Source organism: Helicoverpa zea, chromosome 28 (genome assembly GCF_022581195.2).
Source record: "Helicoverpa zea isolate HzStark_Cry1AcR chromosome 28, ilHelZeax1.1, whole genome shotgun sequence".
In the NCBI taxonomy this organism is placed as follows: Eukaryota; Metazoa; Arthropoda; class Insecta; order Lepidoptera; family Noctuidae; genus Helicoverpa; species Helicoverpa zea.
Window position 1 is genome coordinate 4,732,830 of NC_061479.1, and position 22,020 is coordinate 4,754,849.

At 37.8% G+C, this 22,020-nt stretch overlaps 2 protein-coding genes across 4 annotated transcripts in view; one reads left to right on the forward strand and one right to left on the reverse strand.

Moving 5' to 3' along the window:
- Positions 1-204: 204 nt before the first annotated feature.
- Positions 205-22,020, reverse strand: part of LOC124643647 (dynein axonemal intermediate chain 7 homolog) — a 41,610-nt gene continuing 19,794 nt past the window's right edge. Inside the window, exons 17-25 of the mRNA XM_047182664.1 lie at positions 20,803-20,888; positions 5,962-6,118; positions 5,310-5,452; positions 4,855-4,930; positions 3,526-3,679; positions 2,754-2,902; positions 2,031-2,100; positions 1,816-1,917; positions 205-1,022 (exon numbers count right to left, since the gene is read on the reverse strand). Of these exons, the coding sequence (XP_047038620.1) occupies positions 885-1,022; positions 1,816-1,917; positions 2,031-2,100; positions 2,754-2,902; positions 3,526-3,679; positions 4,855-4,930; positions 5,310-5,452; positions 5,962-6,118; positions 20,803-20,888 (1,075 nt within the window). The 3' untranslated portion in view covers positions 205-884. The remainder of the gene's footprint in view (positions 1,023-1,815; positions 1,918-2,030; positions 2,101-2,753; positions 2,903-3,525; positions 3,680-4,854; positions 4,931-5,309; positions 5,453-5,961; positions 6,119-20,802; positions 20,889-22,020) is intronic.
- LOC124643759 (toll-like receptor 13) lies at positions 7,012-20,112 on the forward strand. 3 transcript variants are annotated; one of them, XM_047182831.1, is made up of 9 exons: positions 7,014-7,312; positions 12,372-12,502; positions 12,818-12,957; positions 15,190-15,361; positions 15,733-17,052; positions 17,986-18,119; positions 18,669-18,796; positions 19,545-19,913; positions 19,949-20,112. In XM_047182831.1, the coding sequence occupies exons 1-8, from the start codon at positions 7,293-7,295 to the stop codon at positions 19,756-19,758; spliced, it is 2,259 nt and encodes a 752-aa protein (XP_047038787.1). In that variant the 5' UTR covers positions 7,014-7,292; the 3' UTR covers positions 19,759-19,913; positions 19,949-20,112. The 3 variants fall into 3 exon arrangements, with proteins under 3 accessions (XP_047038786.1, XP_047038788.1, XP_047038787.1); XM_047182830.1 differs by lacking the exon at positions 19,949-20,112 and having other exon boundaries at positions 7,012-7,312; positions 15,733-17,058; positions 19,545-19,915; XM_047182832.1 differs by lacking the exon at positions 19,949-20,112 and having other exon boundaries at positions 7,013-7,304; positions 15,733-17,058; positions 19,545-19,915.

The following is a 22,020-nucleotide window of genomic DNA, read 5'->3' on the forward strand; positions in this document are numbered from 1 at the left end:
TATAGTTGATCACAATAATTATTTACTACATAATTTACCTACGTATAGGTAGGTCTGTATGTAGCCTCGACATAGTCGAATCCAATCTGTCAAATGTCTTCAATAGATTTTCAACCTTATCACAATAGTGGTAGGTTAATGTTCGATTGGTTAATTTGACAGATTAGAGTAGCTTGATGTTCGGAAATTACTTCTCAATGGGGCACTGTTATTTTTTGAAGCCAGAAAGTTTGACAACTAATATTGCCAAGTGGTTGCTTAGGTAACTATATTGCGAAGGTCAGATAAGCAGACGCTCCTTGTAAAACACTGGTATTCAGCTGCATCCGGTTAGACTGGAAGTCGAGCCCAACATAGTTGGGAAAAGGCTAGGCAGATGATGGCAACAACGTCTGACATTATTATAAAATTTTGGATTTATTTAATAAAACTTTTTTTGTTTTGTTTTTTACAACTTGGCTTCTGACCCAAATGGACTGTCAAATTGCAGTTCCTATTTTGGGTAACTACAGGCCATAGTCAGTAACTTCTATGTTCAAGACATATACAAAAACCCAAGATGCACAGTCTCGAATAAAAGTTACGCTCGAAAGTGTCCCCGAACACGAATTCTGTCTCTTTCTATTAGGTACAAGCATACGTTATTGCAAGTTCAACTTTACGCGAATTGCTTAAAGTCGTTATTACAACGTACTGTAGTTAATAAAGCAATAACATTTTACGACCGAAGTGGTCGGTTAGGACAAAGAAAATGAGCGCACAATTTTGAATGTTGCGCTCATTTGGTGAGTACGTTTTTGAGACGTTGAGTGTGCATCTTGGGTTTTTTGTATATCAAGTTCAAGACAATATTTCAAAATGGCGTCCTTTTCCCTCCATTCAAATTAAGAGTAACTACACGGCTTTATTTCTTGCAACATCTCGAAGACTGTCTCCACTAGTTTATATTTCATGTTGAATGTCATTCTTCGAGCGTCCACGGATCCGTAGAGCATGTTAAATGTGAAGAGTCCCGGGAAAAACTGAAATAAAGACAAGATAATTTTGTTTTACTTTTGAAGTAAATGATGAAATCTACCTAAGTACCTACTTACAGATATTATAAAATGCGAAAATAACACTGTCTGACGCACTTTCATGCCAAAACTACTGAACATTCATTTGGTATCCAGACTTTTCAGGCTCTAAAGTCTAGACTCTGGACACTATATTTAGAGCATGAGAATACTTTTATCAGGGTGCAGGAAGTAGGATCCACGGAGTACCTAGGTATAACAATGATGGGTTCTACCATTTATGTATTATTATAGTTACCAACCAAACCAAATCGCCGATTTGACCAATGTGCGGCAAGTACACTTCTGGGGCCCGATTCTCCTAAGTTAATAATGTCAAAATCTAATAGAAATTGAATCGCAATATGATCGCTATAGCAGTTCTAACCATATCGGGCATTCTGCTACTAATATAAGACCAATCGTATTCCAACGACATTCGATTGGTTTGCGATTGGTCTGCTATTTTGATGATTTTGGTCTATACGGTAGTTTGCTCTACAATCATATTGCAATCGTAAGTAATTTGCAGACAATGTGATTCATTATTGAATGACGGAAAAGGATACAAACGTTTATTTAAAAGAAAAAATAGCGGAATGCCACATACGCTTCAATCGTAATTGAGCCGGGATTGGATCTTAGTCGAATGTGAATCGTATATCGCTTAAGTAAAATTAGGAGAATCGGGGCCCTGGTTATGGTTTGATTATCGTTTTGTTGAATTGGTTGATGATGATGATGATAAAGCTAAACTCACCGGCAACCCTACTTGGGGTTCGTAATTGAATTCAGGAGACAATTCGTTGCATTGCAGAACTGTAGCCCGTTCGGGGCTCACTGTCATAAGCTGGAGTTTGTTCTGAAAAATCACACAAATATAAAAGGTATGGAAAAGGTAGGTATGTTAAGAAGAAAACATGAAAATATATACATAGACAGCTAGCGAAATATTGTAATAATAATAAAAATTACCGATCTCTTCTTATCAACGTTTTCTCTAGCTTGAAGGACTATAGTGCGGTAACCTGCACCTTGATTCCATCTGAAAAAAAAAAAATGTTTATTCCTTTACTGCCCGTACCCGGATAAAATATAGCCTATGTTATCCGGGGATAGTGTAGCTTCGCAACAGTAATAGATTTTTTTAAATCGGTTCACCAGACATGTGTTGCTGTGGAGTTTGTTGCGCCACTTCTTCTTCCTAATAATACATGGGAAGTGATGAACGGTTGGCGTTTTTGGGGGCTGTCTCATGAAGGCAATTTTTACTTGTTGCCTGTTTATCAGCCTACTTTAGGTTTGTAATACGTATGCTTATTAATTTTAATTCATGACTGCAGAGTATTTAACCTACTGCAAATTCTAATTCCTGAGGGTCCATTCAGACAGACCGGCTCGGAGAGCATCGGCGTGCATTTTTCTTTTCACACTGACCGGAGTCGGCTCCGATCGGCTGCGTGAGATGCAATTGGAGCCAAACGTCAGCAAGACCGAGAAAAAGTATACAATCGGAGCCGGTCGACTCCTCTTATTATTTCACACCGAGCGCCTTCGAGCATTCTTAATGACAAAAGCAGTGCGCATGCAAAAATAAACCTTACTTCAAATACTATATAAGCACTCAATTTTCAACGTTTTAAGAATTTGCTGTCCTCTCCGAGCCGGTCTGTCTGGACGGACCCTTAAAGTCTTTACCTGCTAGACTGGAAGTTGTATGCTCTAGAGAGGAACGACATGGCGTGGTAAGTGTGCCTCTCCATCACCCACTCCTTAGGAGTCGAGCCTTCCACGTGGTTGTGAGCGTCGAAGTCCGGGAAGAAGTCGCAGGACGCATCGCGCATCAGCTGAAAGCATAAAATAACAAGTTTTTACCAAGTAACATTCAATCACCATTTCTTTTTATAAGAATTAAATGACGTTCCGCTGTGGGTGCAGCGCGAGGGAGTATCAGACTCTTACCTACTATCTCGCAGCCCCGGCAGGCTTTGGCTCTAGAGAGTCTCATTGGAGTTTGCTGGCTTTCTTTAAGGACAGTGTGGACCTACCTTGTTCTTTTTATGGTTCCGTACCCAAAGGGTAAAACGGGACCCCATTGTTTTCGCTCCTCTGTCCGTCCGTCCGTCCGTCCATCCGTCCGTCCGTCCGTCTGTCACCAGGCTGTATCTCATGAACAGTGATAGTTAGAGAGTTGAAATTTTCACAGATGATGTATTTTTGTTGCCGCTATACCTAACAACAAATACTGAAAACTAGAATTGAGTAAATATTTTGGGGGGCTCCCATACAACAAACGTGTTTTTTTTACCGTTTTATAAATAATGGTAGGGGTGCACGAAGGGTTCGTGCGCGAGTCCGACTCGCACTTGGTCGGTTTTGTTATTTTACCATGTCTTTGTGTTTTTTATATGCATTCGCTTGTTTCTGTTTTGTGTGCTATATGCGAATAAATTCTTTAACTTTGACATACCTTAACCATCGCTTTAACACTATAAGGCTTGTTGAAGTGTTCTGACAAGGCCGTGGTGGACGCGTTGGCGATAGACTTGAGTTTAACGAAGTTGCTGACGCACAGCCAGGTGACGGTCACGCAGAGACCTGTCACTGTGATCAGGACTCCTCGCCTGGAGAAAGTAAAAATGGAGAAGTTAGAAGTAAGTAATCTTACTGTAAAAGTAGCAGTTGATTCACCCGGGATGTCTCGGGAGAACTGCAATGAACGATGAACTGCAATTGGGCAAAAAGTAGGTTGTGTTTAAAATTCATTCAATCACAAATGATTGTCTGTAAGTAATTCAGGGGTACCTAAGCTATTGAACTATTTTGTTTTCGTTTAGATTGAGCGAATTGGACTTTTTGTCGTCATGGATCACAAGCTGTAACCAATTTTAGGAATCGGCGTGTGACGGAGTATATAGACAGAGGTATGGCGGGTTATATACGCGTTGGAAACTTAGTTACGGACCGCTGGGTTTTTTCAAATCAAATCAAATCAAATCTTTCTCTTTACAAGCACTTATGAACTACAAAATTATAAATAAGTTTGATTCTAGTTGCCCATTCCAAAAGTAGCTTCCTATGGAGAAGAACGGGCAAGAAACTCCATTAACCATGGAGTTTCTTTTTAAAAACATAAGTTACAATTATTATGTATTGATACATACGATAATAACGTGAAAAAGAAATGCTTACAATATTTTTTGGGTTGACTCTGTGAAAGTTATACAATGCAAGTTGAACTAGGAAGTTATAAGAGAAAATTATTATACAAACTATTTTAAGAAGTTAATAAATTACACAAACCAAGTTATATAAAGCAAAAGAAAAAAGAAATAATAATAATAACAACATGATAAGAGCAAGAACATTAATGAAAACAGAGATATTCCTAGACAGCCTGCCAGTCGCCAGGGAAGCCACTCGTGCAATGTAGGACTAACGCCATACATCCTTGTCGTCAATATAATCTTTGATTTTATAGTATGCTCTCTTAATAAGAGTAGACTTGACGACATTCTTGAATTTTTTTTCAGTAAGGTCTGTTAGACAGACGACCTTATAAAGGTCGCCGGAAGACGCTGGATGCAGGTCGCTTCCAACAGGTATCTGTGGAGATCAAAGGGGGAGGCCTATGTTCAGCAGTGGACGTCCTATGGCTGAGATGATGATGATGATGATGATGAAGGTCTGTTACACATTTAGGTAGCTTATTGTAAAACCGAACACTATTCCCTAGGGTTTTATAAGAACTAGCTATACATATGTAACTTATAAAATCACATTAACAATAATGCCTTACCCATCCGGATCCGGTTTTAAGTCCCATCCTTGATACGGTAGATTGCTGTACCTCAATGTAGCTATACCGATCGGCCCTGGAATTAGATTCGCATATAAAAATTCAGGAGTTTGATGAATTTGAAGCAAAAAAGGCACAGGAAGAAAGTTGAAGACCTTCCTGTTTATCTATGTCATAACGAGTTCCTCCGGGTTTCGGAAAGCACGTTAAACTGATTCCTACTGTCATGTGAACATCTTTAGCAGTCGTCACGAAGCCAGAGAAAAGTCTGACAACCAATCTTATTATCTTACCAAAAGGTATTGGGTTGCTCAGGTAACCGGGTCGATAAGGTTAGATAGGCAGTCGCTCCATATGGCACACTGGTACTCAGCTGCACCCTTTAGACTGGATGCCGACCCCAACATAGTTAGGAAAAGGCTAGGCAGATGATGATACCTATATAATTTACTTACAGAGTACTCCAGTCCTGAACTGTATATTAAGTTTGTCCTCATTGAACTTATAGTCGTTGACATAGCTGGATGTCCATATTTTCCTCCCGTCTTGCCACTGGACTACCACAGGGGGCTCGTTCCACATCACATCTTGAGGGAGCCTGAAAGAAAAGGCTTTAGTATAGACCCGCCAAACTTTTTGTCGTCAGGAACATTGTGAGAGTCGCTTTTGGTTTATCTAGTCACTAGCTTCTTCTAGCAGTTCCCTACACAAGCGTCCCGTTGTAACTACTTCGCGTAACTGGATAAAAAGTAGTCTATGGTCTTCTTCGATAAATAACCTATATAACATTGAAAGAACTTTTCAAATCGGATCAGTGATTCCTGCGATTAGCGCAACAAACTCTTCGGCAGGAGATGATGTAGGATTATGAGGTAGGTTTTTGAGAATACATGCTCGGAAATGAGTTGTAGGTAAGCCTCAAATAGCTTTGGCAGTGAAATGGTGGGATAGCAAGTAAGTAGTGTGTATTTCTAACAAAAAGGTAGAATGATAAATTACACTTATCACTACATAGTATAAAACAAAGTCACTTTCTCTGTACCTATATCTTAGTATGTTTGCTTAAATCTTTAAAACTACGCATTGAAGAGGAAGGTTTATACTTACTCTATAAAAACCATGGCCAACTTCTCATACTGGGCTTCAACTTTCTTGATCTCCTGTTCAATTTCCTCCGGAGTCCTGGTGACTCCTGGCGGCGGGGGTGCCGGGGCACGGTACTGCACTTGGTACTTCATAGGCTGCAGGCATTTCGGGAGTTGCACTGTCGAAGATTTTGTAACAGTTTTGTGGATTTTACTTGTAATTTTAAGGTACATTCGTTGGTTTAGTAGTTGCATAGCGTGACTGCTTACTCGGGTTTGAATCTCGGGTGGATTTTAAGAATTTTTTACAACGCAGCCCGGGGTATATGTGAGTCGAGACATAAAGTGAGTGCTGTATCTGCCTGTGCACTATAAAATATCTTATGCAGCTGGCTGATCTCCTTAGAGAGAACCGCCTCGGGACTGACAATCAGTAGTTTTATTGTGTAAGAGTATCAAACATAAGTATACATGATGTATGTACTTATATTTACAAGCTCTTACATAATTTCTAATATTACTAGAACACAGAATTAAAAAACGTATAGTATACAGATAATGATGATGAAATAACACCAACAGCGGAATCATAAATCCTATCCACGTGTCCATTTGTCTACTGGAGATAGAATTTTGATATCAATATTGTAAGACAACGCAGCCCGGAGCCTGGAAGTTGGTGATTGATACATCCGTGCATCGGAGAGCACGTAAATGTATCGGATTGCCGTCCCATCGCGCTATGAGAGTGAAGGAATAGTGCACCTGTGTCCAAGCAAATGCTTGTGCACTATAATATGTCCTGCGCAGTTAGCTAATCTCCTTACATGAGAACAGCGGCCGTAGCCGATAATCGGCTAAGAGGATATCATATTATAAGCACCATACAAGGAATGAAAAATTGCAATCTCCAGATAGCAAATAAACCTACAGACAGCTTATTGGAAGCCATCGTAGTGTTTAGCAACAGCTTTCAAAAGCAGGTGTTATTCCACTAGACGGTGTAACGTCACAATTAATATTGACGGCGAAATCCAAAATGGCGGATCCTTGTCTTTGACCATTGTCGATAAGATAAATTATTATTATCAAAAACATTGGCTGCGATAGACAGATTATAATAAAATTTATCACACGAAACTCGTGCAAAAATATATTTGAACAAAAACTATTATTTTGTACCTGAAAAGTGTATATTTTAGTGAAAGTGTGTATTTTAGTGCATAGATAATTAATATTGGTGTGTTTTTTTCGAAATAAGTGTCGTGTTTTGTGACCATGTGAAGGAATGAAGTGTTTATTTCCGAAATTATGACGCAGTTAAGACTTTTTTGTGTCAATTGATAAATTGCCATGATTTTCAAGGTATTCATGTAAGTTCAATTGTTGAAATTATCTCTGTAAGATAGAAAAAAAATGTGTAAAAACTAGCTGTTCCAAGGGCTTATACCCACGACCCGTGAGAACAACTTCCCACAACCGGATTAAAGTAGCCTATTGTCCTTTATCAATCTCTAGACTATCTGTTTTACTTACAAATTTAAATTCGGTTTTGTAGTTTTGGCGTGAAAATATGAAAGACAGACAGATACCTAGTTACTTTAGCTTTTAATAAATTTCAGTCAAGATTAGTCAGAGAACATGACAAACACATTTGCCTGACGTGTGAATCGAACCTAGGACATCATGTTTAGCTACCTATAGCTTTTACAACCACTAGACCTGTGGCTCTGTTTATCTGCCAGAGTTGCCTAAGTAATATTAAAAATAAATAAAATAAGTAGCCTCTTTAGGTATTATTCTGATGAACCTAAATAGTATAAAGTTTTATCGAAAGAAATCCAATAAGTAGTATTTATGTGAATGAGTTACAAACATACATTGATAAAAAGTGCACATTTGCGATATAAACGTGACTAGATTCGTTCTATTCTCAGGCCTCTTGAGTGTCGCAATCTTGAGATTGAAGCAAAGACTTTTCCCAATTGTGTTGGTTTCCAGTCGAACCGTATAGAGCTTAGCCTTAGTATCAGTGTTTTACATGGAGTGATCACTCATTTACCCCTTCATTCAAGTTATCTGGGCAACATGATAAAGGTCTAACATTAATTGTCAGACTTTCTGGCTTCTGATTACCCGTAACGACTGCCAACGATGTTCGTCGACGTTCCTTTCGAAACACGGAGGAATTCACCCATCCACGGATTGACTACGCCAAGCGTTGCTTGACCTTATGATCGTTCAACAGATGCGTCTGAAACTTAGCCACGAGCTCTTAAAGCCGGACAGACATCGAATACAAAATCAATTGTTCAAATCTGATTAAAATTAGCGCGGTCAAGCATTGTTTAATTAATATAGATAAAATGAGTTACATCATAATTTGCAATACCAGGTATCTATCTGTATATTATTATTATTTATTTATTTATTTTATTTATTACACTTTTTGCACACATTTTACACAAAAACAATGTACAAAGGCGGACTTAACGCTTTAGGCGTTCTCTACCAGTCAACCTTTAGGTGGAGGAGAAATTTCATGGCAGGTGCACTAAATATAAAAGAAAAATCTAAAATATATACGTACATTTTTCATGTGATTTTTCATGTTTTTGTCATTATCTTATGTCCTTCTATGGATTTCTAATTATATCCTTAAAATATAAACGATCCATCAGTTCGGCAGTTGTCTTTGGAAGAGACGACAATATATCAATGATGGTTTTACAAGTCTAATTATGTGCTATCAAAGTGCATGTAGAGATAGCACATCAACCTACCTCAATTTGTCTTCTTCAGTAGATTTTCTACCTTATCACAATAGTGGAAGGTTAATGTTCGATTGGCAGAATTTGATAGAGTTGATAGAATAGAATAGAATAGATAGAATATCATTTACTTCGAAGTATATGGTACATTGAGGTTTTACATTGAATATTGTTTCACATACACTACCATTGCTTGTGCAGAAATATTTAGTTAACCATTCTTTAAAAAGAAAAGAAAAATAGTAATTATAATAATGTCAAGTAAACTGAATCACAAAAAAAATTATGTACTGTTGAGACGAATGTTTGTGGTAACCAGGATGGATAAGATGAAGAATGAGTGTATTAGAGAGAGTCAGAGATTGGTGCCAGTGACAGAAATAAATGAGAAGTCAGCTCTTGTCATACAGGGTGTGTCGTTCACAATCACATTAAATCCTATCGCATATACTTTATGATATTCTATGGCAAATTGTAAAAAAAAAAACCTAATCCATTCAGTGGTTTAACCACAGGAGTCATTTTTCGTTTTGATTTTTCATGTGATTGTGAACGACACACCCGATATACATTGACATGTGACGAGAAAGGATGACACACAGGCTACAATGAGTGTGTTAAGTATGAATGTACTATATGTGTCAAGTATGAATGTACTATATGTGTCAAGTATGAATGTACTATATATGTCAAGTATGAATGTACTATATGTGTCAAGTATGAATGTACTATATGTGTCAAGTATGAATGTACTATATGTGTCAAGTATGTGTGTACTATATGTGTCAAGTATGAATGTACTATATGTGTCAAGTATGAATGTACTATATGTGTCAAGTATGATTGTACCATGTACTAAGTATGATTGGATGAATCGAGAATGAGATGCAGACCGAAAAATAAATGGATGGATTGCCTGAAAGAGGACATGAATAAGAAGGGGGTGTATATATTAGCATGGCGACGAGAAGAATGGAAGCGGAAAACATAGTAGTAGTTGCAGCCTTTGAATCGACCCACTGCTGGACTGCGGCCTCCTCTCACACGGAGAAGGATTGAGCGCTAATCACCACACTTGCTCAGTGCGGGTTGGTGATTTCAGAATATATAGTCCAGGTTTCGGAAAACATATTGCATGAAAAAATCGCGGCGTATCCACGAAGTTTAAAAACCATTCTTGATGAATGATATGTCTTTTTTGCAGATTCTAATTAATTTCCTCATAAAATTCGAGGTATATATCATTCGATTGACAAATATAGAAATGATAAGATATTACTCAAGTTGTTTACTGATTCATATGATTATGAAAACATTATAATTGTTGATGGTGACAGAAGTCACGGTTAGCTAGCATGATAAAAGTCACAGGTTCAATACCCAGCTGTTGAAGCTGCGGGATTGATCGAAAAAGTTACCACGGCCCTTGTACATGAAGGGCTCTAGAAGAACATGGTGGGTTTTTGAGTCTGACACTCCCTCACGCTGCACCCACAGCGGGAGGGTCATAGCTCTTATTTCTATGGAGGCATAAAATATTACTCGAGAAGAGCTCGCTGAACGATTATAAGATTAAGCAATGATCGCCGCGGTAGATCCGTTGATGATGAGTGGCCATCTATGACACGAATTCCTCCGTGTTACGGAAGACACGTTGAATTAGTGAGAATCAAATCTTCTTCTTCTTCTTCTTTCTCCTGCCCTGTTCCCAAATATTACTTGGGGTCGGCGCAATATGTCATTTTCTTCCATTTTCCCCTGTCACTCGTCATACTGACACTCACTCCCTTCCTATTCATATCATCTTTCAGGCAATCCATCCATCTTTTCTTAGGTCTTCCTCTTCCTCTCCATCCATCTACATTCATACTTAGTGAGAATCAAATGTCAGCCACAAAGTCTAATAACCAGTGTTACGTAGGGGTATCGGGTAACTGGATTGAGAAGGTCAGATAGGCAGTCGCATCCGAATATACTGGAAGCTGACCCCAACATAGTTGAGAAAAGGCTGATAAGTAGCGTACATTGCCTACATGCGTAGATATTTGATTTCCTATAGATAAATTACATGTTATTTTGAGATAAGAAATAGGCAAATCAATTTAATTGCTTTATAGTACATGTAGATGTAGATAAACTGATAAGATTTGGAGTTTGGATCAATTCTGAAAACAATTAGGCTTAGACGGAGAAAATAAACAATTTATTTAAAAATAATAATGGCGTCCATGGCCGATTTCGGCCACGGCGGCTGTTCTCATTTAAGGAGATCAGCCAGCTGCGCAGGACATATTATAGTGCACAAGCATTTGCGCAGACACAGGTGCACTCCCTATTCCTTCACTCTCATAACGCGATGAGACGGCAATTTATTTAATTTAAAGTCTGAAATCACCAACTCGCGTTGAGCAAGTGTGGTGATTAACGCTCAATAATTCTCCGTGTGAGAGGAGGCCGCAGCCCAGCAGTGGGACGATAAAAGCCTGATGATGATAATGAATAGAATGTCGGTATTCAAACTTCTCGTCTCGTATTTTAGTATCGAAGTATGCCAGTAATAGGTATCTTTTACATGCCGTAAGGAAGAATGTGTTGGAACTCCTATGTATAACTTTAACACCTTATTTTGTACCCATATTCTTTGCAAAATCTTCTTTCTCCTGCCCTGTTCCCAATTTTATTTTGGGTCGGCGCAATATGTCACCCTCTTCAATTTTCCCCTGTCACTCGTCATACTGACACTCACTCCCTTCCTATTCATGTCATCTTTCAGGCAATCCATCCATCTTTTCTTAGGCCTTCCTCTTCCTCTCTATCCATCTACATTCATACTTAGCACACACTTTGTTGCATACGTATCATCCCTCCACCATTACATGCCTATACCATGACAATCTTCTTGTGCTTCTACTTTGACAATTCTTTGCAAAATAAACGATTTGTTTTATCCCTGAGCGAAGAAAATCTATTGCTTGTTTAAAAACTCCACTCCGCTTTGGTGAAGTCTGGGCCATAAATATTGGTAACTAGGTTACCTTTGACGCCTTTTTATTCTGGCCTAGTTTAAGACCTAAATGTTGATCTGAAAATACAATATTGTTTTTAATACATTTATTGCCTTCAATTTCTTCAATTTTTCTTATCTAGACCCGTGTGTCTAGAGGCCTACTTTGATTAACGTTTATTTTGATTACCCACGTACCTACCTGGGTTTTCGTAGACGGTTCATTCATGTTTTACCTAATTTTTGAGTGATACCTATAGATTACTCAAAAACTTTATCTACGTATTTTGGTATTTTTATAGAAATAAAGTTAGACTATCTGTTTGTAATAAAAAAATGCTTTTTAATAAGAGCATTTAAATCATTTTTATCCTGTCTATCTGGCTGTTTATTTCGGCTATCATCTGAACCAGCTGGACTGATTTCTATGCACATTTTCTGTTGCAAGGAGTAATAAAGTCTACTTTTTATTTGGGAGCGGGTGAAACAGTAACTAACAGAAGCAACTGGTCAATAATCAACAATATAAACTTTTACATAAAGATAGTTTACAAACGTAACAAAACTTTCCCGAAAATACTCCTTTTTCACTCTGCTGTATCAAAAAACTCCCACACCTTCTTTAACAGTCGTTTAAAAATCTACCCCATTTTTCAGATTCTTCAGCTACTTTCTACCATGTCTGTGCGGGCATGGACACCCGCCCAAACCACCCAAATGTCTGTCAGGCTACATGACGGATGTTCAGAACTGGGTCGACGAGAACGGAAGACTGACACCAAAACCAGGTGAGTGTTGAACTCTATTTTGTGAGTGATAAGGTTTAAATTGGCTTGCGTTATCTATGGCTAGATTACTGGCTGAACTTCATGAGATGTAAGGGTAACCTTTTTTGGGAATAGTTGGCCATGATTTGCAAAGAAAAGCAAGATTCGCTTGCTATCTGTTAGTAGATTGGAAGTTTATGGCCGCATATCGCCTCTGCTTCCTCTCAGCAAGAAAATAAATGAAAATAAAATTCCTTCATCAACAAACTCTTGAAGACTGGTCTCATCGTCTATCTATAAATAAATTATCTCACATTATGTTCTTATACTCCACAGGCGACTCAGACAATGTGATAGACCTCTCCACTACAACGAATCCCGTGCAAGTTCTGAACGAAAAGATGAACCTGTTCAGACGACGCAGAACCGTCAGATACCTCAGCCTGGCCAAGTGTCAACTCACTAGAGTGCCACCGGTAAGATAATATTCCATCATCTGTTTAGCTTTCTCCCAACTATGTTGGGGTGAGCTTCCAGACTCGGAGACTCAGAGACTGGTTATTAGTTGCATTCACTTAGGATTTAACTGATTACCAATTTCTCCAAAAAGAATGATAGACGAAGAATGAATGAGAAGAAAGAAGAATGAAAGAAGATGACTGACCACGCCAATTAAGAGTTGCTTAACCTTATGATCGATCAACCCGTGAGGTTGTTACATAGCACGAGCTCCTCAAATTGAATTATTATTTCAAAAAAGTAGAAGCTATCATAATAAGTAATATACATAGAGAAATACTAACATTGCCCTTTTCATATGCACGGAAAATACGCAAAAGTAATTTGAGGATAATAAAAGATCATACCTAATCTTTAAAAAAAAAAATGCGGTACTTGAAGAATATAATTCATCATCATCATCAGGCTTTTAAATGTCCACGTGTGGGTTGCGGCCTCTTCACATACAGAGAAGGAATGAGCGTTAATCACCACGTAGATACGATCAAGGGCTAGGAGAATAAATGATCGTATAGCGATTTCAGACTTTAAAATCCAGGTCTTCTCAAGAACCACATTTGCTACAAAATTAGCGCACAGAGGCTTAGAATTTACGAAATTTCGCAACAAAAAAAAGACTAGAAATAATTTCGGAGCTCCTATAATCTGTGAAGTGATAAGATACGATTTAGATAAACTCCACGATACAGGTTATGTTTCCATGTATTTATTGAGATAAAACACATAAGGATGGTGCTATTATTGATCTCAGATTATTCAGATAGTATTTTTATCTGAACCTAACCTATAAATATGACGACACGTTATAAAGAGATCATCATTTGCCTAGCCTTTCCCCAACTATGTTGGGGTCGGCTTCCAGACTAACAGGATGCATCTGGGTACCAGTGTTTTACAAGGAGCGACTGCATATCTCACCTTTACAACCCAGACTGCAACCCAAAACCCCTTGGTAAGACTGGCCCTCAGACTTTCTGGCTACTGACTAACTGTGACGACTGCCAGAAAAGTTCAAATGACAGCCGCAACCCACCAGTTTATCGTGCCTTCCGAAACACGGAGGAACTCGTCATGACAAGATGGTCACCCATCTTCGGACCGACCGCGCCAAGCGTTGCTTACCTTTATAATCGATTGTTATAACTGAAGGTCCCGGCTTTCATTGAACATCCTTGGCAGTCGTTACGGGTAGTCAGAAGCCAGTAAGTCTGACACCAGTCTAACCGAGGGGTTGCCCGGGTAACTGGGTTGAGAAGGTCAGATAGGGCAGTCGCTCCTTGTAAAGCACTGGATCTCAGCTGCATCCGGTGAGACTGTAAGCCGACCCCAACATAGTTGGGAAAAGGGCTCGGAGGATGTTGTTCCATGTGGCTTTGACTTAGCCACGAACTCTTACCTAAAAACTTTGTAAAAGAGGCTCATACAATTAATCAATTAAAACAAAAGAAAATGCCAATTTGTATCCTCTTAATCTAATATAAAATATCTAAAAATGACACGCATCACTTATTTCGATAAAAATATAATAAATGACGATGATAATAAGTATATAAACGATTAAATAAATACCTACTTATTTTTCAGTGCTTTATCATTGTTATTTTGACATTTTAATTAATAGATAGGCTTTCGTTTTGAAGATAAAAAAGTCTGCAGGAAGTATTTTGAAAGATACACATAACTCTTCTCATACTTATTAATTAGCACCTTTTTGTTCATAGCACACGCTATTAATATGGTACACATAAACATTTTGGAGAAAACAATGAAAAAGGGCGAACTTAACCCAGAATTGGATTTTCTTACAGCAAACCTTATTGTAAAAGAGAAAGTTTATAAGTGGTAAGACAGTCACACAGCCCGGGTAACTGGGTTGAGGAGGTCAGATAGGGCAGTCGCTCCTTGTAAAGCACTGGTACTCAGCTGCATCCGGGTAGACTGGAAGCCAACCCCAACTATGTTGGGAAAAGGCTCGGCTGAGCTTGTTTCTGATTATAGAAGGCTCAATCTTATTAAAATGAATTGCTATTCGTTAGAATGACTAAACTCGAGAATGGCTGGACCGATTTGGCTTTTTTTGGTTTTAAAATGTTTGTAGAGGTCCAGGTAAGGTTTAAATTGCGGGATCAGCTAGTTTGAAATGAATTAATTTGACTTTCTTAATGATGATTCCTTTTGTAATTTCCCAGATCTTCCAACTGCGAGACAACGAAATGAGGCCCCTAGCTATGATGTTAGAGTACATGACCCTGTTCGGCAACAACTTCCTCGGCATGAGCACCGCTGGTGAACACTATACGTTGAGTTTTAACGCTACGGGGACTACTGTTATGAATCTGAGCAATTCTCCGCAGAGACAGGGTGAGGATTTTTATTTATTAGTGTTATTTCAATGGCTTTGCTTTATTTAGCACGAAAATATTCCTATATAGCTTCCTCGATAACGGATTAATAACTAGCACTGAAAGAATTTTTCAAATCGGTACAGTGATTCCAGAGTATGTCCCATATAGGGAAAGATGGAAGGCTATGGGGGAGGCCTTTGCCCAGCGGTGGGACAGCATTGGCTAATTAAAAAGGAGACAATTTAAAATTGATACAAGAAAGGAAATTGGTGCAAGAGATTTCTTTCTCTATAAAAAAAAAAACAATATTACCTACATTGGTATTTACCTATACACTTGATATACGTTTTTTCTATGTAATTAAGACCCTGTCTCTCATTTTTCCAGTTGTCAGCGTCTGGTCATCAGGCTTAACAGCAGTCAACTTCCCAAACTTAAAAGAACTGGATTTAAGATCTTGCTCAATACAGACCTTAGAAAAAAACCTCTTTAGAGGAATGCCAAACCTAACAGCATTATACATCGGAGAGAACGAAATCCACTTCATATCATCCTCCGCATTTTATGGTCTAAAAAACTTAGTACATCTAGACTTCAGTAGGAACGAGGCCTTTGACGAAAACGGGAATCCGAAAAATCTAGCTACAGATGACTATTTAGTCTTCAACTATTTGGAAAGTTTAGTCTCTTTAGATTTGTCACACACAAAACTGACACTAAGAAACTTGGGGATGTTGAAAAGTTTAGGCAAGAGTGTGAGAAGTTTATCCTTATGTGATACTGGGTTAACCGTTCTTCAAGATGATATATTTAATTCCACATCTTTGCATGTCTTAGATTTATCACGAAACAGTGGAATTTTGAACAACCAAAGACCTTTAAGAGGTCTAGAAGACACACTACTCGCGTTATACGCCCGAGAGATAAACTTACAAAGGATTGATCAATTTCAAAATTTCTCTAATCTTTTAGTACTACAGTTAGCTGGTAACGAAATAAACACTGTAGATTTGGAAACTATCAGAACATTGAGATCCTTAAAAGTGCTGAATTTGAATAAGAATAGATTGAACTCCTGGTTTGAACCGACATTTTCTTTGCTGCCAAACCTACATTTGCTGTCGCTTCAGGACAATAATATAAATGTTATAACCGAACAAATGATTGCGGATTTGATCAACGTTAACTATTTAGCACTATCTGGCAACTTCATGGTATGCAATTGTCACGCGAAAGACTTATACAAAATGGCTGCTAAGAACGAGAAAAATAACACAGAAGACTTCATTGATTTACCAGAGGAATTACTGCATCGTAACATATACAGTTACTACAATGATTTAATCCAAAACAGATCTAAAGTTGGCTTAGAAGATTGTGAAGAACTATGCTTTGATGATATTGGTCATTCAGGTTCATTCCGACTTTTAGATTATTACCCAGAAGCGTACGTATGTCTTCAAGTACCAGAAAGCAAGACTATATTTATCTCCGATGTATATAGTTGTGAAAGATTGGCAAGAGAAATAAACTATGAGCAAGAATTGAATGGAAGTAGGAAGAAACTATTGGCGTTGCTGATAATACCGTGTATTTTACTACCAGTGGCTTTGATCTTCGTGTTTAGACGGCGTATCAAGTATTTCTTTATAACGATGAGGAATTCCGCCATGTTGAGTCTGATTAATAAGAAAGATGCTGTAGATGGTAAGAGTAAGTTCCGATTTCAAAATAATAACGTATTTTAAATAGTGGTTTCACCAAAGTCTCTTATACTACTCCACGCACTCCGATAATATCCGCTTTCTGGATAAATGAGCTATCTAACACTGAAATATTTTTTCAAATCGGACCAGCTGGTAGTTCCTATGATTACCGCTCTCAACACTTCAGCTTTGTAATCATAGAATAGATTGATAGCAATGTCATCTTCTGACCTACTCGCTCTAGTAAATTGCGCTCGAACATTCCAAAAATATCCTCGAAACTGCAACCTTTTTTTTTTTTTTTTTTAAATAAATAAAATTTATTAAAAATAATGTTTACAAAAAAGAACACTAATCCAACAGAAACAAGTTTTCCTATTACAAGGATGATACAATTAATGTGCTTACAAATATGCTAGAACTAGAATATGAATAACGATAGATTCGGAAAATGCATTATTTGATAGTGGACTGCCCGAACTAGGTTTAATTTAAACCTGTGTTTCAGGTCATCACTTACAATCCAGTTTCATTATGACAGAAAGTTTTAGTTAAAACGAAAATATATTTTTGTGCGTGAACACAAGCAAGCAGTAGACTCCGGCCATACCTACACATTTATTTTTCGAATTTGGAAACAATTTTGAATGATAGAATCTTTTATATTAAAAAAATTAACATAGGACCTCTGAAGTTGTCTATTATTAGCCAACTTAAAAAAATCGGCTGTCAGTTTGACCTGTTTGTATGTATGTTTGTCCGCGATTATTGAGACTCGGCAAGGATATTGAGCCCTGACCTTCACCTGCGCAGAAGTGATTTATTGGTTTATTGCCATAACGTACGGCGCGCAAAGCGGTCCCCACTCTTCCGCTGAGAGCTCATTATCCGTGCCGATAACTATACTTATATATACTGTGTATTTATCTTCCAGACAACACAATCTTCAACTACGACGTTTTCGTGTCTTACTGCAACGAGGACCGGGGATGGGTCCTGGACCATCTACTTCCACACATGGAGGCCGAGTGCAGCATCAGTGCCTGTCTACATGAGCGGGACTTTCTAGTAAGTGTTGTTTTGCTGAAATACATTTATTGATTCTTGGATATGAAAGAGTATGTACTGTTTTACTTGATCCTTCCAAATATTAATTTAGAGAAATGAAGCTTGATTTGGATCTACCTCATATACAGCATTTATTGATTGTCAAAAATATATTTGTTTAATTTTAATAAATAAATAATACGTTGAACGATCTTGTTTGTTAGAATGGATCCCATGGAGAAGAGAGGATCTGTGGATCATTTTTCTAATGGGTTTTATTTTTAAGACACGTCATGTCTTACTTGTACTAAATTAACTATGGATAGTTTTATAAATATTGCACTGTAGATATAGTTTAAATTCGCATCCTAACAGTCTGACGGTCACAAGCTGATAACAGTCTACTAATTTTTTTTTCCAATGGAAAATATATCTTCAAAGCAATACTTAAAGCCCATTTTTGAATAATATAATTTTTGCCAGGTTCGATCAGAGGCGATGTGTGGACTACGATATTATCCTAAGCATGACGGCAAACTTCCATTTTTAATAATTTGTCACTTCTTCCAGGTCGGTCTCTCAATCCTGGAGAACATAGTATCGTGCATGGACCGCTCCCGGTCTATCATGCTGATCCTGTCACAGCGGTTCCTGCTCAGCCAGTGGTGTCAGTTCGAGATGCATTTAGCGCAGCATAGGTAAGACCTTGCATCATCATCAGTTGTGTATCCATTTGTTAACTAGAGACGTATAGTTATCGGCACGAATCTTGAGCTCTGACCTTCACCTGCGCAGAAGTAATTTATTGGGTCCCTTTTGTGGTATGAAGTGAGGAACGGGGGCGGGCTAAAGCGGTGATTGGACTCGGGATTGGTTCTTTGCTAATAAATCACTTCTGCGCAGATGTAGGTCAGAGCTCAAGATTCGTGCCGATAGCTATATTTACCTACTTTATATTGTGAACCAGAAGAGTTTGTTTCTTTGAAAGCACTTATCTCAGGAGTCGTTCTAGTAGCGATCTTTTGAGATCTATAGCTACTTAACATTATACAGCTGAAGAGTTGTTTCTTTGAAAGTACTAATCTCGGGGGCTACTGGAACTATATTAGAAAAAATCTTGAAATGTTAGGTAGTCCATTTATCGAGAAAGGTTATGGACTATTTTTTATCAGGGTGCATGGAGAAGTTTCCATGGGACACGAGTGGAACCGTAGGTGGAAGCTAGTTACAAAGTAATGTTAGATTTCTATCTCTAGTAAGTAAATTAATAAATAGAGATAGGGTATTCAAATGCTCCATAAAGTCATCAAGACAGTCATTTATCTACTCAATTTCTTCCCTCGATAGAATTCTGAAAGGAACTCATGAAGTGTTGCCACATTATTAAATGTCAAATAAATCTGTATTCTTTGCCTACGTTAATATAAAAACTTTTATATCTTACAGGCTTCTAGAAACTCGCAGAGAAGACTTAACCCTGATTCTTCTAGAAGACATTCCGCGACGTCTTCGACCGAACACTCTGCATTATCTTATGATGACCAAGACCTACATAGTATGGCCAAAAGACGAATCCGAAAGACCAGTCTTCTGGAAAAGACTTAAGAAGACCTTGATTGCCCAAAAGAACAAACCCACAGAAAATGCGTCTCTGGCTTAAAGTCTTTTTTAGATCTGTCTGGGGAACTAAAAATAATGAAATTTTACACTTATAAAATACAGGGTGTTAAAAACAATTTTATGATGAATCACTCTGTATTGTCTTGTGGAAGTCGCCGAAAGAAGTCATTTGAAGTCGAAGTCAAAGAAGTTTTATAGTTTTATAGAAAAATAAAGAAGTTTTATAGTTTTAATAAAAAATAATAAGGGATTTTAGATCTAAGTGCGTAAAATAATAAAATAATATTAATTAAACTTAAGATCTTGGATATAAGAATAAATTATAATGAAAGGCAACTATGCAATTGTAAATCTGGCACAATAATATATTTTTGTAGTTTAACATTCATACAAAGGTTTTGTTTTATTTTTGTTACATGATCTATCAGATATTACACCTTTGTCAGAAGGGTAGCCTGTCATGGTGCAAAGTGTAATTTCTACCGCTTTGCATGCGGCAGAGATGAGAATCTTGAATGAAGAGGAATGTGTGGTGTTACGCGAATGGATAGAGTGAGGAATGAGTATATAAGAGGAAGTTTGAAAGCGGCGTCGGTATCAGAAAAATTGCGTGGAAACCGGCTGTCATGGTATGGGCATGTGATGCGGAGGAATGAGAGTCATGTTGTGAGGAAGGTGATGAGTATGAACGTGGACGGATATAGTGGGAGAGGAAGACCAAAGAAACGATGGATGGATTGTGTGAAAGTAAGAATGAATGTACTTGTGAGATGAAGGGCAGGAGGATGATGATGATGTCTACGTCACCCACGGATAGCTAAATATCATATGCGAATTTGCCAGGCTATTTCTGAATCTTTCAAAAATAAGACAGATGATTGACCAGGTGAAATAATAGATCGCAGGCTTCCTCTCGAACATGGTTGTTTGATTGAATCTAGATGTTTCTATGTAAAATATGTACTTATGTATTTTCAAAAATCGTGTAGTACCCATAGTATAGGTTCTGCTTAGTTCGGGACTAGCTGACTTGCCATGATTTTGTTATGTAATTCTGTAATTACAGTGAAATTAAGAAACTTACATGTGGTTATAGTGACAGCGTGTCGCATGCGTTTCGGCTGCGGCGGAGTGACGAGCAAATCCAGGTTCAGGACACCACCACATATTCTAAAACGGACAAACAAATGATTATGTCTGAAAACAAGCATAAGAAAGAAAGAAAGAAGAAAGAAAATCCATTTATTCAACACACAAATGACGCAAGAAACAACGAATCACTACATAGTATAAAACAAAGTCGCTTTTTCTGTCCCTATGTCCCTTTGTACGCTTAAATTTTTAAAACTACGCAACCGATTTTCATGCGGTTTTTTTTAATAGATAAGATGATTAAAGAGGAAGGTTTATATGTATAATAACATACATTAAATAGTGGGGAAATACTGTTATCCCGTGCGAAGCCGGTGCGGGTCGCTAGTAATAAATAAGGGACATAACAAAATCTCACAACTGCACGTTACCACATTTGCTCAATAGATGGCGGTGCCCCGTGTTCTGCGAAACTTAATCGCGGTATGGTTACGTTACACCAGTCCAATAAGGCAAACTTATAGTAATGTACTATACACTAATAAAATTGAAATACATATAAGAAATATTTTTTGGAATAATCCCATACATTGTATGGAGTATGGGGTTATTTAGTATAGAAATTGTTTGTTGTTGAATCCGGTTAGACTGGAAGCCGACCCCAACATGGTTGGGAGAAGTCTTTGGGAAAAAGGCTCGGAGGATGATGATGATGATGATATTATATCATCATCATCATCATCATCAGCCTATCGCAGTCCACTGCTGGACATAGGCCTCTCCAAGTGCACGCCACTGAGATCTATTTTTTTAAATTCCTCAATGTGATATTATATAAATTGTGTCAAACCTAATCACATTAAATTAAATACTTTGATAGATTGCTTTATAAAGGTGAGTCTATTAGCACGAAGAAAAAAAATTAAGTATGCGCAGAACCAAAAAAAAAGCATATTTCGAAAAAAAAAAAATATTTATGTGCGCGAAATAAAACACCACTAGTGAGTCAGTCAGAACCATAGTCAGAACATATTACATCTATGGTCAGAACAACCGCATTTTCCTTTGAAAACTGACAGCTGTCAATTGCACAAAAAATCGGTACCCCTATACTTTATCTCTGCTTTACACATCTCAGGAACTACTGGTCCGATTTGAAAATTTCTTTCAGTGTTAGATAGCCCATTTATCGAGGAAGGCTATAGGCTAC